Source organism: Pseudophryne corroboree, chromosome 1 (genome assembly GCF_028390025.1).
Source record: "Pseudophryne corroboree isolate aPseCor3 chromosome 1, aPseCor3.hap2, whole genome shotgun sequence".
In the NCBI taxonomy this organism is placed as follows: domain Eukaryota; kingdom Metazoa; phylum Chordata; class Amphibia; order Anura; family Myobatrachidae; genus Pseudophryne; species Pseudophryne corroboree.
Window position 1 is genome coordinate 948,911,723 of NC_086444.1, and position 20,218 is coordinate 948,931,940.

At 46.5% G+C, this 20,218-nt stretch overlaps 1 protein-coding gene across 3 annotated transcripts in view; it reads left to right on the forward strand.

Moving 5' to 3' along the window:
* Positions 1 to 20,218, forward strand: part of DDX60 (DExD/H-box helicase 60) — a 422,428-nt gene that overhangs the window by 226,825 nt on the left and 175,385 nt on the right. For all 3 annotated transcript variants that reach the window (XM_063920417.1, XM_063920418.1, XM_063920419.1), the window contains 2 exons: positions 6,906 to 7,010; positions 11,581 to 11,709. In XM_063920417.1, coding sequence (XP_063776487.1) covers positions 6,906 to 7,010; positions 11,581 to 11,709 — 234 coding nt within the window. The remainder of the gene's footprint in view (positions 1 to 6,905; positions 7,011 to 11,580; positions 11,710 to 20,218) is intronic.

Here is a 20,218-nt window from a genome sequence, read left to right on the forward strand (position 1 = left end):
AGCTCCACAGGAACTCGACCTCCCCTGATGCCAGCTAGGCCACGCCCCCGATTGCTTAGATTTTAAGCAGGATTGCTCCATGTGTAGACCCCACAGCGATAGTGATGCGCAGCCCCGCGCATCGCTATCGCTGCTGCTAGATTGGCCTGCCGTGCAGGCCAATCTAGCAGGTTGCTCGTTTCATCCGCTGGGTAAAATGAGTGGCTTCCTCCGTCTCCCCCCGCACACTCAGCACACATCGCGCTGTGCTGAGCGGGGAGGAGAGATGTGTGCTGAGCAGTTCGCTCAGCACACATCTCTCCCGCATCGGCTGGTGAGTACCGGCCTTTAGATTGCTTTTAACAAAGGGAATTAAGTTCTAATTGCTTTTGTGAATAATGATTAACATTAGTATGGCGATGGACCAAGATCAGATGACAATCCAATACAACAACCACTCGTACAAGTCAAATGTTAGTGTCCATCTCTCCAAAATCAGCTAACACAACCACATGGGTTTCTGTTAAATTACCGATAGAGTTTGGCTATCATAAAACATAGGAGAGTGCACCCAAATAACAATTCAAAATGATTCAGCTGTTCTACCACCATATCAAGGCACTAAATGCCATAGCAGCACCTCCACACTTCTAACTAAAAACTCTAATTAACTAATTCAAAACACCCTTAAACAAATCATCAATAAAAAAATACTCTCATTGGTCAAATGAACACAATCTGAATGAAAAAAATGCACATTCCTAAGCCTAATGAGATGACGCACAATCACTACACCACCTCTTACAAATAAAAAACGGGCCACAGCAGGGTAGACCTTCGTATGTGCTTCATCTATGATTGCACCCAGCTTCAATGCTCATCTCTTGAGGTGTCAAATGACGGCCTATCATGCAAACCTGCAAAAGGGCATAGTCCAGGTCATGTCTTATAGCCCATTAGAGATCTAAAGACTAAGTCATTGCCACCAAGATGTATAATGACCACTTTCAGAACTCTAACTGCAGCCAACAAATGCTCCTTTAAATTTGTCCACAACATGCCACGATAACTAAGTCAACGCATGTAGAAGGCAAATGGAAACCTATACTCGTCAGATGTCTCTGCCAAACTAGAATCCCAAAATACAAACGAATGCCCAAATATCCAAATGGGTATAACATCAAAATATCCTGGGTCTGGAGATGGCACCTAAAGTAAACTGTAGCGTTAAATCCTAAACTCCTATTCCCTGCAACCCCATAATGCAAGTCTTCGTTTTATGGGGGCTACTACACAGCAGCTGTTATAGATTAGTTTTCATTTTTCTTTTTTGTAAGGTTTACTTTATTTGTAGATAGGTTACTAAGCGCTGCTTGTTGCAGCACACAGTGTTAGTGCTGCTGTGGCAGGAGCTGTCTTCAACTTGCCATTTACCATACTGCAGGGAGCCACTGGTGGGGGAGTTTGTGCACGAACAGTGGGGATCCCCCAAGAGCATTCCAGTCTCTGCGAGACACCTGGACCCAGGTACATTGCATGCCCTCACCATTTTACAGGGTGCTGGGTGGTAGCGCTGTCCTGGATAGCAGCGCCATCTTGCCAGGTTTCATGTCAGCAGCTCCCTTAAGGGAGAGCACAGTACACACACAGCTCATAATAGCAGGCAAAAACAAAGTGCTTTCCCCTTCTTGTGTAGGAGTAGTACTTGCTGCAAGAGAGTGCAGCTGCAGAGTGGGTGAGGTGGAGCCTGTTACGCCTTGCGTCCCCTACATGCTTCTGTGGTGGCCAGTCTTAGTTACTGCATGGGTCCTCCAGCTCTTATCTAAAGAAGCCTACAGGCTGAACTCTCTCCTCTGCAATTGTCAACCTCTCCAGGAAGGTTGAGTATTTGTGTTTTTATTGCCTATTTAACAGGGATTATGCAGTTGCTCAGTGACCAGTGTTATGTTCTGCTTGTGGCAGCAGCAAATAACACCATGTCATAAGTGTCTGACTGCACTGTAAGGGGTCCTGGGATTGAGTCCTGAGTGTGACAAGCTGAGAAATATGTTTTTTTCACAGATTACCTTGGGACCATTTAGGAATCTTGACAGAAACTGCTCATGGCCAATGGTGCTACTATGGCATGGTATTTCACTTGCGTCCAGTGCAATATCAAATTACCATATGGGCAGGTGGACTCTGTCCATTGTGCTTTGACATTCAGGCAAGGTTTCGTGTTGCAGAGGGGTCCGAGGCTGCCTCATCTGCCCTTGTGAAGCTTGCATGAGCACAGGGTCTTGGTCGGTCAGTCTCAGACTTGGTGAACCTTGGAGTGCTTTAGTGGGAGGATCAGGCTACAGCAGCTGCTGCTCCTATTCTCTCTATGCATGGTTCCAAACCGGAAGCCTGGCTGTGCATCTCCCCATTTGGGGACTGATATTCCTTGACTCCATACCATGTAATGTATGGCATCAGGGTTTGAAATAGTTTCCTCTTATTTGAAACACTTTTCAAGGATGTTCTTCAAACTTAGTTGCACCGTAATGGGTCTGAGCTAGCAGCCTGCTTCCTCAAGCTGCTGTAACAGAGAGAGACAGAGGCTCCTGCAGACAACGAATGAGTGAATGGCACTGAGGAGATGGAGGAGGGGCCGTGATGATCTACTGAATGGCTGCATTACGGGATGGAGAGACCAAGCATGCACTTTACCCCATACACATACTGAACAGGGAGCTACTATAATGCTGGCCACGAATGAACTCTTTCTGGCCTGTCACCCAGTTAAACATGGTACAGCTAGCCTTTAATATATAGCTGACAGGGTACACGAATTCACTAAGCAGCTGGTCACTGTGTATTGTAGTGTAGTGTAGTGACAAAGAGTAATTCAATCTAGTTACTTGAAGTTAGTGTAATATTTACATGCATTGATGCCGGAATCCCGATAGCCGGTATCCCGGCCGTAAGTATAGCTGCCGGGTTAGGTTTAGGTCAAGGGGAGGGAAGGTTAGGTTTAGGCTGCGGGGGGAGGGTTAGGTTGTGGTGACAGTTACAGTTTAGGCTGCGGGGAGGGTGGGTCTGGGTTAATCACCCCCCCAGGGGGATTAGGGTCAGGCTGCAGGGGAGGGAGGGTTAGGTTTAGGCAGTGGGGATGGGGACTTATGTTTAGGCACCTACGGATGGGGTGGGGTTAGGGTTAGGCTGCAGGAAGGGTTAGGGTTAAAGGGGTAGGAGAGGGAAGAGAACACCGCACACTCACCCCTGTCGGTCTTTACAACATCGGGATCCCGACATCGGTATTATGATCACCGGGATCCCGAGCGCCGGCATTTAGTACTGATCCCTTCAGCAAATCCTTAATTCATTACTGGGAAGCTGATCTTCCTTATGGCTATAGCTTCAGCCAAATGTGTTTGAGTTTGGGGCATTGTCTTGCAAGCCGCCTTTTTTCATCTTTCATGATGATCCAGCATGTCAATGTACAATTCCTTTGTTCCAGCTGAAAGTTGTTTTGGCATTCCTTTTAAACCAGGAAATTGTATGTTCCGATCTTTCCTCCTTCAACAGATTACCATAACTAGGATAATCAGGATTAGCTAACTGTAGTCCAAGCTCTGCAGATTTACTTGGACAAGACTTCTTCTGTCCATTGCAGAGATTCTCTGCTTGTTCTTTACCAAGCACATATACGTAGTTGAGCAGCTACAATATACAGTCCATTGTGCATTGGATCCAATCAGTTATCACTCAAGAATACAGATATAACCTCTTGCATTTTGCTCCGTGCGCTACAAGTCACTTTACACATAATGAGTGAGTGCTATGTGACTCGGTAGCGCCGAGCGTCTTTGTTTTATATTTTTACTCTGCGAAAATGCATCTTATTTGCATAGTAATGCAATATTACGCATGGGCAGCATCTGCTGATTAAAATGATATGCAGCATCTGCTTGTGCATCCTATTGCATTACTTTGCAACTAAGATGCATTTTCGCTGGAAAAACGCAAAAAAATACACTTGCTGCTGCCGTGTACTGCCACATCATGGCGTGACTTGAAGGGCTGTTTAGCGTGACTGCTGCAAGAATGTAGGAGGACGCATCTGTATTCTTCTGTGAGGTTTTCAGCACAAGATCGGGTGTCTGCACATTCCACTACAGCAGTGGCTTCTGCAGAACAGGTTTATCACCTGGCGTTTGTCCACACAATTGCTCTTTTTCACCATTTTCATGCTTTTGCCTCTGGTGATACCCACTTTGGGTGTACAGTTCTCTAGTCAAGAAGCCTCCACATTCCCTCCCCTGGGGACGGCTGTTAAGCATATAATAGTCCAGTGTCCCTCAGCCTTGCTGCAAGAGAAAATAGAATTTTTGGGCACTTACCATTAAATCTTTTTCGCTTAAGCAGGCTGTGGAACACTGCATTCCCTCCATCATGCTCATTTGTACAGGTGTGGTTCTAGACCATCTTTTGTCTGCTGGTTTGTTTGATTGTTCTAGCTGTTGCACTGGGTTACTGCTATTCCTTACTGGACTCTTTTAAAGAAGTACTGGTATTATGGGGTTACAGTGGGGAGATTAGGATTTAAAGGTACAGTTCACTTTAGGTGCCATCTTCAACCCCAACCTGTAATCCCATGGTTCAGTGTTCTCCAGCCTGCCTAAGAGAAAGGATTCAATGGTAAGTGACCAAAAATACTATTTTTTAAACTAGATTACTTGATGCATTTTTATAGGAAAAATTTATCCCTCAAAGACCCCAGTAAAACACAGAGAGTAGCCTAATACATGCCATAGAATGAGAAGCAATTGCTTTGCTCAGGTGGACACATTTCCGAAAAAAATGACAACTTCAAGTGACCCAAAGCATGTATTTCTGAAAGGGAAAAACCAGCGGCAACAGCTAAAGTGGCTGCACCAACCCAGAATAAATTATTGCAAGATTTGCTAGAAATTAAATAAATTTATGTGATCAGAGATATTTTAAAAGAAATTATTAAAAGCTAGTACGCTGTCTTTAGTCTGTAAATTAATCCAATGCCTGTGATTTAAATTAGTGTTCCTAAAATAACATTTTGTGTTGAAACAAATGGTATTTCAACACAAATCAATATAAGTGGTGCTGCATGTTGATTTAAAAATATATATACATATACAACAAAAAGATAAGATAACCACTGGCTGCTTTTACCAGTGATATTAAATGAGGGTTACAAATGTAACAATGCTGGTACCTGTGATAGCGCTGGGAAGCTGGTCCCCTGGGTGGCTGTCATGGCGGCATCTGCACGAGAGACCAGTAGAAGCCGCTCAGGTAGCTGGTGAGGGGAGAGCTGAGCTGGAGCAGTGAGCAGAGCACCCGAAAATGAAAGCAGTATTGAGAGACCAGCCAATCCTGGGCCAGCTCTAAGTGGCCAATTGGAGGAATGACAGCCTGAGATGGGGATTAAGCAGCTCTGCAGCAGTGAGGAGTTTCCGAGATTGTGTGATCTATGGCGGGCGGGTGGACAATACTAGTGAGGCGCGAGTGTTGCCAGCGGTTCTACGTCCACAGTGCATATGCGCTGTGTGCCAGGCACCGCTGGTACACACCTAGTTACGGCCCTGATGACAAGATTTATCCCAGATAGAGCCCATACTACGAGGCCCCTTCCCAAGCTACTGGTACTTGAGCAGATCTATGTAGTGTGCAGCCACACATCCAATCCCTTGCAGCCACACACTACATACAGTAGATCTGCTCAGCCACAATGCTGATAATTTTTTCACAAATAAAGGTAAGCTACAAATAGATTTGTCTATCTTAGAATTATCTACCTTTCTGTGCAAGGGCAGATAGCTCAATGAATAGATTGACTACAATGCCACAGGCAATGGGTTTGAATCCCGGGTATGTCAGCATCTTGAAATGTAATAAAGGACAGTGTGACTGAATAAATGCAAAATCTTAAGTTGAGTTCATGAATGTTGTATAGGTGTATTATTGACAGAAGGGGTCAGGGTAGGAGACAGTGGTGGTCAGGAGATACTAGGCTTCAAAGAGGGGTAAAGCTGCAAGTAAAAGAAATTAAAACAGATGATAACTGACAAGTGCTGCCAACAGTGCCCCCTACCCTGCAGCGCTATGTGCGGTGCCCCTTCCGCACACACCTAGTTATGGCCCTGATACTATCAACCAAACAGTATCACTAAAGGCAGCAATACTAATGTCATAAAAGGGGGAAAGTGGACTTATGCTCGGACTCTCCTAAGGGTTTAATTATGCTTAGCCAGATCCCTGGCTTGCTCTTTAAGGAAATGAGAAGAGAAGCAAATACACCCTAAGAAATAACGTTTAAAGAGCTGTAAAGGGCTTTTTTATGGGCCTTAAGGTGAACTCCAGTTGTGCAAATTCTTTATGCTATAGCTCAGATTTTTACTAAATCACTAAGCACACTGATCTAAAATTAATTTTGCCCTTGTCACACCTTTTTCTAATACACAAAGGTCCTGATTCAGATTGGTTAGCAAATCAAAAAAGTACTCTATTGGGCAAAACCATGTTACACTGCAGGTGGGCCAGATGTAACATGTGCAGATAGTTAGATTTGGGTGGGTTATATTGTTTCTGTGCAGGGTAAATACTGACTGCTTTATGTTTAAACTGCAATTTAGATTTCAGTTCGAACACACCCCACCCAAATGTAACTCTATCTGCACATGTTACATCTGCCCCACCTGCAGTGCATATGGTTTTGCCCAATAGAGTACTTTTTTGGTTTGCTAACCCACCTGAGTCAGGCCCAATATTCACAAAGTCCTCATTCTACCATGCTTTTTGTCAATATAATTAATCATACCAATAAAGGCGCATAGACATAACAGTGTAATGCAAGAGCTCACCAAGGGTGTAGGATGTCTTTACTCTTGGATAAACATTAACCCTTCTTATTCAATATCAATTAGATGAAGAACTATGGCATACCAGAAGATCTTTCATTATCTCCGAGGGAAAACCTACAGCTGTATGACAGCATGGTGTCAGCATGGCCAAAATGGCCAAATGTAAAGGTAAGAATACAATTACATCCATTTATAGCAGCAGTTTTAGGATTTTGAGGAAACCAGGGTTGTGATGTTCATCTCTTCCTCCATATGTAATGATCTTGATATGTAAAATTGGGACACCACACTACCTCATACTTTTTATGGACTATGAATAATGAAAAACATGTAGACCCCTTTGCCATATGAATTGTTAATCTGCTATTAGTAGTCTGAATTATTTGAAATTACACATTGTGGAATTAAAGATTTATTGTAGGAAAAACTCGGTGACACTTTATCTATCTATCTATCTATCTATCTATCTATCTATCTATCTATCTATCTAATTTCTTACATGACAATAAATGCATATTGCATTATGTTGCTGCCCGATAATGCTACAAAAAAAAAATGCTTAGTGGGGCTATGGGAAGGAGAATAAATAAATAGTTTGTGTGAACTGTGTAGAATTGTGGTACAAGAGACTATTGACATTAAGAAGGTGGCTCAGGAATTTGATAAACTTGTCTAAATAGGGAAAATTGTAAAATGTATGTGAATTTCTTTTATAGTGGCAACTTGAGGATATTGCAGTTAATTGAGAGAGGAAATGTTAATTAGAGGGGAGTGGAGTACTGATGGGGCAGTATAGTCAAAGACAGAGCTGTCTTTTCAGATGGGCTCAATGGGCAGTTGCCAAAGGGCCCCAGGAGTGTAATGGCCCTAGGCTGATAGCTGATGGTCCCCTTTTCCAGGGGTACCATATTTTTTAAAATTGGCCCTGGGGATCTGGAGATATCCGACTTCAAAGCAGTGGTCCCCATCCGAGGCTGTTCATTGCCCTTTTCAGCCAGATACTGTATCTCGGGTTCTGTCTGATTTAGAGTTTTTCTGAGTGTATACTCTAAAAGCTAGGCCTCTCCCTTTTCAGTGGACACTATCAGCCTTTCAGCAGCTGGTCCCTGCTCCAACTCCACACACCTGGTATGCAGTTTTATATTTTCATTGGTGGATTGCTCTGGCTCCTGAACTCTGATCCCCAAGTCCCTGTACCTCCTGAAAGGTGGGACTATCTAATTTTTATTCCAGTGAAATCTAAGACATCTATTTCCAGGAACTGGAGATATCTGCAGTCAAGCAAGCTGCCCTCCCACCAGAAAATGATGAATATTAAGCCCACTCCACTATCCACCCCGCACCTGCGTATTAACCACCCTGGAAGTCATGTACTGGCCCCCTCCATTCAGCCCAATGACCCCTTCTACAGTTTAGTGTTCTCCCTCCTGCCCCATCTCCCACCATCTGTGCAGAAAAATAGTAATTAGCAGAAATTATTGCTCCTGGTCCTACATGCTGAGTGGAAGATAGAACACCCCCTACCACCTGCGGGACATCAAGGCTGCCGCTGATAGCACCCCCCACAACTACCACTGGAGGATGGGTAGGGGCCCCAATGTATTGCTTTGCCCAGGGGCCTACACTGCTGTTGAGATGGCTCTGGCCACAGGGATATGAAGGTGGTGTATAAATGAGGTGGAAAAAAACAATGTGTTAAATAGTGTGAGCTTAGATAGGCATTAAAGTAGTTCTCTTGTAAATTGATTGGTCAGTTGATGTGCTGAGATTTAGGCTGAGAAAACCATGCAGGTATACAGTTATTTCAATTGCATCACTGATTCATACTCTTTCATGGGTAATAATAATTGTCAGTACAGATATAAAAATGAGAGATAGAATGTAATAATATGTGTTTCAAACAGATACAGTACATTGCATTTCAGCGTACGTAGATGAAAATAGCAGGTGAAGATATATTTCCATCAAAGGGGCTTAAGATTTGCACAGCAAGGAGCTCCTTGTTAAGCAAGGTCTAGGCGCACTTAGGGTACAAAAGGACTGCACTCCGCAAATAAGCTGAAGGTGATCTGGTCTTGTTCTTTACTTTTAATTACACCCATTTTGCATCTTCATTTTATACACAGATGAGATGGGCAGTTTTATACTACTCAATGGTTGCATTGGCAGACTCTATAGCAATGGGCGGGATTGTTTGCACTTTCAGAGGCAGTTTTGTGGTTAAGGGGGTGATTCAGACCTGAGGCAGTTTTGTGGCTTAGGGGGTGATTCAGACCTGAGGCAGTTTTGTGGCTTAGGGGGTGATTTAGACCTGAGGCAGTTTTGTGGCTTAGGGGGTGATTCAGCCTGAGGCAGTTTTGTGGCTTAGGGGGTGATTCAGCCTGAGGCAGTTTTGTGGCTTAGGGGGTGATTCAGACCTGAGGCAGTTTTGTGGCTTAGGGGGTGATTCAGACCTGAGGCAGTTTTGTGGCTTAGGGGGTGATTCAGACCTGAGGCAGTTTTGTGGCTTAGGGTGTGATTCAGACCAGTTAGCAGAAACTGTGGAAGACTCCTGCTGGCGCAGCTTAGCTGCCTCCACCCCCGTTCGCGGCGCAACACCCCAGCAATGCTCAGTCTCCTCCCTGGAAATGGAGCGCTGCCCGCCCCGCGACGCATCAGGCAGAGGCGATCGCATTTTCTGTCGCCCCACGCAGAAAATGCAGGTGCATGCGCAGGATGAGCACTGCGCATGCGCCAGCATCTTTTTCTCTAAAATTTTGGTTGGATCGCACACTGCAATCCAACCTGAATTAGGCCCAAAATCCCCTTATGGGATTTTTTGTCTCAGAGTGTGCTTATGGGAAAGAGATGCCTGTTTCTAATACCCCTTTCAGACCTCCATCAATAACCCAGGTTATTGCACATGAGCGCTCTGCAACCCGGGTTGCTATGTAGTCTGAAAGAGTCCTGTTGAAATAATCCGCATTGAGCGACCCAGTATTTCAACTCGGGTGACGAGTAGTTTTGAACACTTGTTCAGCCCGGCTTTGCTGTGCGTTGTGAATGGGTAAGCCAGGTTGATGCAACCCGAGACCTGTTTACTGTTTAGGAAGAGGTGTGGTTGAAGATCATCTCATATCCGCATGCGTTAGCAATATGCCAGGTTGAGCCGCCGTCTGAAAGGGGTCTCTTGCCAGGTCGCACATGGGAAGAACCCGTGTACAGATAATGGATACGACCCGGCAAAGCGATCTGAAAGGGGTATAACAGATGTGTTGCACCTATCACCTATGATAATGGTTGCATCTGCAGATGTTAGAAAAGTGGGTGGTATAGGCTTGCCCTTTCAGACACAATGATGTCTGCAGGGGCACTTTAAGAGAGGAGGGGGCCCGGGTGCAGCCTCCTCCGTTCGGGCCCCCTCCTCTCTGTCGGCAGCACTGAGAGTCTGAGCACTAGAGCGCTCAGACTCTACTGTGCATGCACAGATTTCTGGGAAAATGGAGATTTTTGTACTGCACATGCGCAGAACTCCGTGAAAATGGCAGCTGCGCCATTTTCACAGAGTTTTAACACTGCCGTGGACGTCGGCGCGGGACTCCGGAGGGGTTAGTATTTAGAAAATGGGTGCAGCGTGTGCGGTGGGGGCCTCCTCTAGACTCAGGGGCCCGTGTGCACTGCACACACTGCACCCATTACAGAAATGCCAGTGGATGTCTGACTTTGGGCCTGATTCTGATTTGGGAATAAAGTAAGAATGAGCAAGTAACCGTGCACCTGTACAAACACTGTTGCAATACATGGGGTGCAAATACATACAATTATTTGCAGGGGGGGGGGGGGTAAATACTGGCTGCTTTATTTTTACACTGTAATTTTGATTTGAGTTTGAACACACCTCTCTCAAATCTAAATATCTCTGCACATTTCAAATCTGCGCCTCCTGCAGTGCTACATGGTTTTGCCCAGGTGCACAGTTCTTCCTAACTTTGGGGGTCATTCCGAGTTGATCGCTAGCTGAAAATGTTCGCTGCGCAGCGATGAAGCAAAAAAACGGCACTTCTGCGCATGCGTATGCGGTGCAATGCCCAGGCGCGACGTACTTTCACAACGGCCGATGTAGTTTCACACAAGGTCTAGCGAAGCTTTTCAGTCGCACTGCTGGACGCAGAGTGATTGACATGAAGTGGGCGTTTCTGGGTGTCAACTGACCGTTTTCAGGGAGTGTTTGAAAAAACGCAGGCGTGCCAGGAAAAACGCAGGCGTGGCTGGGAGAACGCAGGGCGTGTTTGTGACGTCAAATCCGGAACTAAGCAGTCTGAAGTGATCGCAAGCTAGGAGTCGGTCTGGAGCTACTCTAAAATTGCACAATCTTTTTTTGTAGTCGCTCTGCGATTCTTACGTTCGCACTTCTGCTAAGCTAAAATACACTCCCAGGGGGTGGCGGCTTAGCGTTTGCACGAATGCTAAAAACTGCTAGCGAGCAAACAACTCGGAATGACCCCCTTTATTTCCAAATCAGAATTAGGCCCTTAGTGTAGTCGATTGACGCATTAGCACTTGAAATAAAGTACAGTGCCGCAGCTGTAAGCTAAAGTGGTCGCAGATGCTGGATGGACTAATGTCTTTGGCAGTGCACAAGTGTGCTTTCAAAATGAGGTCCACTGACAGTTATGCATTGCAACACTGAACACATTGTAATACATTATGTTTTGTACATAAATACTGTACAGGTGTTTTTTTATTTATTTTATTTTAGGCATTTGATCCTGAGGAGAATGTATATTTAAAGGACAAAATAATAATAAGAAAGAATGACACATTTAAATATGAAGATGCATTGAAGAAAGAATTTCTTGACTGGGCACATAAGGGACATGATAAAAAGGTAATTATAACCACTGTGCAGGCACTAATAAATACAATTTCTTTCTTCGACCACTAGGCGGCACAGGAGTGCTAACGCTGTGTAGAGGCTGGCAGGGAGCAGGCAGGCACCAAAAGGGTTACTTTAAAGTACCCAGCAGGCCTTGTCTCCTGGTCCCCTATACCCCACCCCCGCCACCAGGCCCACCAGTTTCAGTTTTTCTTTTGGTGCGGCGAGGAGCAGGCACCATTTTTTTCTATTGAGCATTTAAGCTCACTTGGTTACTTTTTTTTTCTTATTTTCATCGCGCTGCAGCTCGGCTCAGCAGAGTAGGATGCCGGTGCACTAAGCACCCAGCATGCCCACTCCATCACCCGGAGCCCACGGACGGCAGCGCTGGTGACTGGAACGGGGATATCCGCCGCGTGGATCACAGGTGGCTTCAGGCAGCCCCCGCAGCCACAAATGGGACCGGAGGGTAAGTTAGACCGCAAAGTGCTGCTACCCCCTCCCACTGAAGGGAGCCAGCGGGAGGGCAGATGAGCCGGGGTCTGGGTCAAACCGTGCCTGTTTACCGCTAGACCACCAGGGCATTAGCCGCAGGGCAGGTGGGCAGCGTCCCTAGGGTCCATCTGAAGGGGTAGGGTGCCTAGCCTGCAGCCACTCCCCTGACCCAGGGCTCACCAGTAGCAAGGCTCAGGGTCAGTCCCTGGGCAGTTTCTCCTCCCTCCTTGCTAAGTCCCCCCCTAAAAACGCTCAGCAGCCATTTTGGGCTCACATGCTGGCTGGGAGTTGCTGAGTAAGGATGGTCTGGCTACTGTGTCTCCTGTAGCCGGGTCCAGTCAATTTCTCCTGCATGCTGATATATCACAGGCCAGTTGAGTACCTTGGCCCTTATTGTCTTTCTGGCATTGCATGGCTGAGTGAGTGTGTGTGTGTGTGTGTGTGTGTGTGTGTGTGTGTGTGTGTGTGTGAGTGTACATGTGTGGCTCTAATACCACTGTGCAGTAATTGGTCTCACTTATAGACTCTTATTCTGCAGAGGATTCTTCAGGGACCGGTTTGTGCAAGTCTATTTGGCATTTCTTGCTGTTTTATACATTATTGTACCCTGTTTGCATTTCACAATGACTTCCAGGGCCAAGAAGGTTGTTACACCAGAACCACCAACCTTCACGGTATGTTGTAATATTCTGTCTTCACAGGATTCTTTGGACACCGGTCATTGCAGGGCATATATAGGCATCCCAACATGTGAGGACCACCCTCCTGCACCCGTGTCACAGGAGCCATCTCTGGCAACTACTCTAACCTAGGTTATGGCACAACTTGTGGATCAGTTGGCTACACTGCAAGTGGGTCCACAGGTTTCATCGCCACCCAGTACCGTGGTACCAGGTCAGTCTTATCCAATTCCTCCGCCACAGGTGGAACCACCATGGGTTAATGCAGTGACTCAGTCGGTCCAGGGCCTATCCCAGATCTTGGCCTCCATGCAGCAATTTCTAGGAAGGGAAAAGCATCCCAGGCTGGTGCATATTTCTAGTGGAACTGCTACTCCTCTTTCAGGAGGGGGTTTGGACTCAGAGTCACCCCATTTGGACCAGGAAAGTGGGTCGGTGAACTCTGATCTGGACGCAGCATCTAGTCTGGAAGATTCTCTCTTCATAGCGGAAGTAGAGGCCCTTGTCAAACAGGGTTGACTGGTCCTTGATATTGACATGAAGATCCGGCTCCAACTTCCAAGATGCCTATTTTCAAGAAACCTAAAAAGGATTTTTCACAGTTTCCCTCAGAGCAGCTGGAGGACTTGCTAGAGGTGGCTTGGGCTAAACCTGATAAACGGTTTCAGCTCTCTAAGAGGTTGCAGTTTTTTTACCCGTTCCCGTCTAAGGATAGGTCCAAGTGGGAGAACCCGCCCCTGGTGGACGCGCATGTGGCGCGTCTCGTGAGATCCTCAGATCTGCCGATTTCGGACACCTCCTCCCTTAAGGACTTTACAGATCGCAAATTGGATACCTTTCTGAAGATGGCCTACAATCACGCAGGAGTGATCACCAGACCAGCTTTAGCTTCGGCATGGGTAACTAAAGCGATATCCTGCTGGACAGACCAGTTTCACAAGGGCCTCTCCTCTAATGTTAGTAGGAAACAATTGTTGGAACTCGTAGGGAATATCCAGAAGGCATATTCTTACCTTTTGAAGGTGGCTTTGGATATGGCTACCCTTACATCTAAAGTTTCGGCTTCAACTGTGACGGCAAGATGATCGTTATGGCTGCGTTCTTGGAGGGCGGACACCTCTTCCAAGAAAGCTCTAAAGGCTTACCTTACGCAGCAGATACCTTATTCGGGCAGGAACTCAACAACATTGTTACTTCACTGGCTACTGCTAAAACAGCTAAACCTAAAGCTTCCTTTCGTCCCTTTTGGGCACAAGGAAGGGCCGAGGGCCAAACCTCTGCTCGATACCAATCCCAGGCAAAGAATGTTAAGCCTCGCAAGTCTACTTGGGCTACAAGACGCCTGGCCACCAAGATGGCCAAGAAACCTGCAGGGTGAAGGAGAGGGCCCCCCTCTGGTGGATCCCAGAGTGGGGGGCGGACTGCTGTCTTTTGCTCTGCAATGGTGGAACATCACAACGGACACCTGGGTTAGAGATATAGTCACTCATGGATAAGCTTTGACATTCTGGTGTCATCCTCCAAGAAGGTTCTTTACCACGGGGCTTCCGAGGGATCCCAGATAGGCAGCGGCTCTACAAGAGTCAGTCAGCTCCCTTCTTGCCTCCAATGTGATCGGTCTGGTACCAGCAGTACAGGAAGGGTACGGTTTCTACACATCACTTTTTTTTAGTTCCGAAGCTGGGTGGCTCATATCGACCAATACTCACCCTCAAATGGTTGAACCTGTTTCTAGGGGTTCCCAAGTTCAGAATGGAATCCCTCAGGAGAAAAATTCTAACCCTGGAACAAGGGGACTTTATGGCATCCCTGGACATCCAGGATGCATATTTGCATATACCAATTCGTCCAAGCCATCAACGGTTTCTTCGTTTTGCCGTCAAAAACAACCATTTTCAATTATGAGTCCTGCCCTTTGGTCTTTCCACGGCTCCAAGAGTCTTTACCAAAGTTATGGCAGTGATGGTGGCTTATCTCAGACGCAAAGGCGTTCGGATTCTACCATACCTGGATGACCTTCTGTTTCTGGGTCATTCGTAGAAGGAACTCGCAATTCTCCTTTGGCTGATGGTGGAAATTTTGCGGTCTCATGGCTGGAAAATAAACTGGAAAAAAATCGTCTCTAATGCCCTCTCAAACAATCCTGCATTTAGGGGCGCTTCTGAATTCCAGAGTACAGTGGGTGTTTCTCCCCCTGAACAAGATCACGGTCATTCAGTCCACAATTAAAACACTCCTGCATCATCGCACGGTTTCAGAACATGCTTGTATGAGAGTGCTGGGCTCGATTGTGGTAGCGTTTGATATGGTAGAGTACGCTCAATTCCACTTGCGTCCTCTACAATTGGAAGTTCTTCAGAAATGGGATGGATGTCCTCTCCACATCTGGTCACAGACCATAGTTCTCACTTTGGAGGTTCGACTGTCTTTGGGGATGGAGAGCGGTCTCGGAAGCAAATACATTCCAGGGCCTTGGATGCTTCAAGAAAGCGAACTTCCCATCAATGTACTAGAATTGAGGGCAATTCTAAATATTCTACGTGCAGATCAGCTACTTCTGTGCGGTCGTCCGGTAAAAGTCTGCATATATCAATCGCCAGGGCGGCACTCGCAGTCGAGGAGCCATGCAAGAGGTAACCAAGATTTTCCTATGGGCGGAAATAAATCGTCGGCGGTATTCATACCAGGGGTGCTCAACTGGGAAGTGAACTTCCTAAGTTGGCAAGACATTCACTTAAGAGAGTGGATGCTCCATCTAGAGGTGTTCAACCAGTTGGTAGCCCGTTGGGGGATGCCAGACATAGATCTCATGGCATCCCACCACAACAACCAAGTCAGAAGGTTCGGCTGATGCACAAGGGATCCAAAGGCTTTCCTAGTGGATGCTCTGATGGCTCAATGGCATTTCCACCTAGTGTACGTCTTTCCACCGATTTCCCTGATTCTCCGGCTAATCAGGAAGTTCAAACAGGAAGGGGGAACAATGATACTAGTCATTCCAGATTGGCTACATCGCCCATGGTATACGGACCTGCTCAATGTGTCCATAGACAGTCCTTGGCATCTTCCTCTGTGTCAAGACCTTCTGTCACAGGGGCCCTGCATGCATCCACATCCAGACCATAAACTTTAACGGCATGGCTCTTGAAACATCCATCCTAAGTAGGAAAGGATTTTCCAACCAGGTCATCAAGACTATGCTTAAGGCCAGGAAGTCTTCATCTGCTAGAGTCTACCATCGAATTTGGAGAACTTATCTCTCCTGGTGCGCAGGAAAGCAATTCAACCCATGCTCTTTTAGATTGTCTCGGCTGTTGGCTTTTCTTCAGTCCGGCCTGGACCTAGGCCTTTGTTGGTCATCCTTGAATGTTCTAGTTTCAGTATTGTCAATACTCTTTCCGAAACAACTGGAGGTTATCCCGGAGGGAAGAACTTTTCTCCAGGGGGTACTTCATGTTCAGCCACCGTTTGTGCCTTCGGTGGCTTCTTGGGATTTCTCCTTGGTCTTGAAGCATTTTGAGCCCATGGACAAGATGGATCTCTGTTGGGTCACTGGGAAGACCTTATTCCTTTTGGCCATATCCTCAGCTCGTAAAGTTTCGGATCTCAGTGCTTTATCCTGGCGCTCCCCTTTCCTGGTCTCCCACTCCGACAGAGCAGTCCTCGGCACTAGGCTGGTTTCCTGCCAAAAGTGGTTTCCAGTTTCCACATCAGTCAGGAGATAGTGGTTCCTGTTTTGTCCTCGACTTCTCTGGAGGAGGCTTCCTTGGATGTTGTTCTAGCTCTCCGTATCTATGTGGAAGCGACTAGGGATATTTGGCGTTCGGATTCCCTGTGCGTATTGTTGGACACCAATAAATGAGGATGCCCAGCGTCCAAACAAACCATAGCTATATGGCTTCAGTTGACAATTCACCATGCCTATGTGGCGGCGAATCTTCCTATCCCTTTGGGAGTGAAAGCTCATTCCACACGGGCTGTGGGAGCTTCCTGGGCAGCCTATCATGGAACCATGGGCGAGCAGCTTTGTAAAGTGGCTACATGGTCTTATGCCCAGACATTCATTAAATTCTATGCGTTTTACACCTTTGCGTTGACAACGCTGCCTTCGGGTGAAGGGTCATTGGAGCAGTCCAGGGGCGTTTCCGCCTGAGTGGGGACAGTTTTAAGACATCCCTGCATTAGCACTACTGTGCCCCCTAGTGGACGAAGAAAGAATATAGGATTTATATCTTACCTGGTAAATCCTTTCCTTCAAGTCCATAGGGACACCCTCCCTGACACACCTTTCCTGCGGGATTGGATTCCTGTGTAGGGGGTGTGCGACCTTCTGGCTTCACAGTGTGTGTGAGGTGTGTGTGTCTTTCTTCCTTCCTCTGTATGCTGCTCCTGCCTTTATCTTGCTAACAAAACTGGCAGGCCTGGTGGCGGGGTATAGGGGACCGGGATGCAAGGCCTGCTGGGTACTTTAAAGTAACCCTTTTGGTGCCTTCCTGCTCCCAGCCTATACCCAGCGTTGGCACTCCTGTGCCCCCAGGTATGACATAAATCCTATTATTTCATTGGATCCCACAAACAGCAGCCCATACTGATCCTATACTTCAATATTCATTCCACGTAAACCACTACTGATTATTTGATGCACAGGTCATGATGCTGACTTAAACACAGTATAAAAAAATTCCAAAATAAAACACATGTACTGATAGCATATTTATGCCTATATGCAGAGTAGAACACATGTCAAGCTTGGCACCAGTAGCTTATATTTATGTTTGGTGTAAAACAGGTACTTTCACCGAACTAGGTCAAAAATAGAGATGAGCGGGTTCGGTTCCTCGGAAACTGAACCCCCCCGAACTTCACCCATTTTACACGGGTCCGAGGCATACTCGGATTCTCCCGTATGGCTCGGTTAACCCGAGCGCGCTCGAACGCCATCATCCCGCTGTCGGATTCTCGCGAGATTCAGATTCTATATAAGGAGCCGCGCGTCGCCGCCATTTTTTACTTGTGCATTGGAAATGATAGTGAGAGGACGTGGCTGGCGTCCTCTCACTTTGTTTCAGGGGGCTGCATATCTTTATTCTTGGGACCAGCAGTATTAAAGGAGGAGTACAGTGCAGAGTTTTGCTGACCAGTGACCACCAGTATTATATGTTGTCTGCCTGAAAAACGCTCCATATCTGTGCTCAGTGTGCTGCATATATCTGTGCTCACACTGCTTTATTGTGGGGACTGGGGACCAGCAGTATTATAGGAGGAGTACAGTGCAGAGTTTTGCTGACCAGTGACCACCAGTATACGTTGTCTGCCTGAAAAACGCTCCATATCTGTGATCAGTGTGCTGCATATATCTGTGCTCACACTGCTTTATTGTGGGGACTGGGGACCAGCAGTATTATATAGGAGGAGTACAGTGCAGAGTTTTGCTGACCAGTGACCACCAGTATTATACGTTCTCTGCCTGAAAAACGCTCCAGATCTGTGCTGCATTGTAGTATGTAGTAGGAGTACAGTGCATAATTTTGCTGACCACCAGTATATAATATATAGGAGTACGGTACAGAAGGCAACTGCTCTACCTACCTCTGTGTCGTCAAGTATACTATCCATCCATACCTGTGGTGCATTTCAGTTTTGCACAGTTTGCTGACCCCCAGTATATAATATATAGCAGTACGGTACAGTAGGCCACTGCTCTACCCACCTCTGTGTCGTCAAGTATACTATCCATCCATACCTGTGGTGCATTTAAGTTTTGCACAGTTTGCTGACCACCAGTATATAATATATAGCATTACGGTACAGTAGGCCACTGCTCTACCTACCTCTGTGTCGTCAAGTATACTATCTATCCATACCTGTGGTGCATTTCAGTTTTGCACAGTTTGCTGACCACCAGTATATAATATATAGCAGTACGGTACAGTAGACCACTGCTCTACCTACCTCTGTGTCGTCAAGTATACTATCCATCCATACCTGTGGTGCATTTCAGTTGTGCGCAGTATATATAGTAGTAGGCCATTGCTATTGATACTGGCATATAATTCCACACATTAAAAAATGGAGAACAAAAATGTGGAGGGTAAAATAGGGAAAGATCAAGATCCACTTCCACCTTGTGCTGAAGCTGCTGCCACTAGTCATGGCCGAGACGATGAAATGCCATCAACGTCGTCTGCCAAGGCCAATGCCCAATGTCATAGTAGAGAGCATGTAAAATCCAAAACACAAAAGTTCAGTAAAATGACCCAAAAATCAAAATTAAAAGCGTCTGAGGAGATGCGTAAACTTGCCAATATGCCATTTACGACACAGAGTGGCAAGGAATGGCTGAGGCCCTGGCCTATGTTCATGGCTAGTGGTTCAGCTTCACATGAGGATGGAAGCACTCATCCTCTCGCTAGAAAAATGAAAAGACTTAAGCTGGCAAAAGCACAGCAAAGAACTGTGCGTTCTTCTAAATCACAAATCCCCAAGGAGAGTCCAATTGTGTCGGCTGCGATGCCTGACTTTCCCAACACTGGACGGGAAGAGGTGGCGCCTTCCACCATTTGCACGCCCCCTGCAAGTGCTGGAAGGAGCACCGCAGTCCAGTTCCTGATAGTCAAATTGAAGATGTCACTGTTGAAGTACACCAGGATGAGGATATGGGTGTTCCTGGCGCTGAGTAGGAAATTGACAAGGAGGATTCTGATGGTGAGGTGGTTTGTTTAAGTCAGGCACCCGGGGAGACACCTGTTGTCCGTGGGACGAATATGGCCATTGACATGCCTGGTCAAATTACAAAAAAAAATCACCTCTTCGGTGTGGAATTATTTTAACACAAACGCGGACAACAGGTGTCAAGCCGTGTGTTGCCTTTGTCAAGCTGTAATAAGTAGGGGTAAGGACGTTAACCACCTCGGAACATCCTCCCTTATACGTCACCTGCAGCGCATTCATCATAAGTCAGTGATAAGTTCAAAAACTTTGGATGACAGCGGAAGCAGTCCACTGACCACTAAATCCCTTCCTCTTGTAACAAAGCTCCTGCAAACCACACCACCAACTCCCGCAGTGTCAATTTCCTCCTTACACAGGAAAGCCAATAGTCCTGCAGGCCATGTCACTGTCAAGTCTGACGAGTCCTCTCCTGCCTGGGATTCCTCCGATGCATCCTTGAGTGTAACGCCTCCTGCTGCTGGCGCTGCTGTTGCTGCTGCTGGGAGTCGATCGTCATCCCAGAGGGGAAGTCGGAAGACCACTTGTACTACTTCCAGTAAGCAATTGACTGTCCAACAGTCCTTTGTGAAGAAGATGAAATATCACAGCAGTCATCCTGCTGCATAGCGGATAAC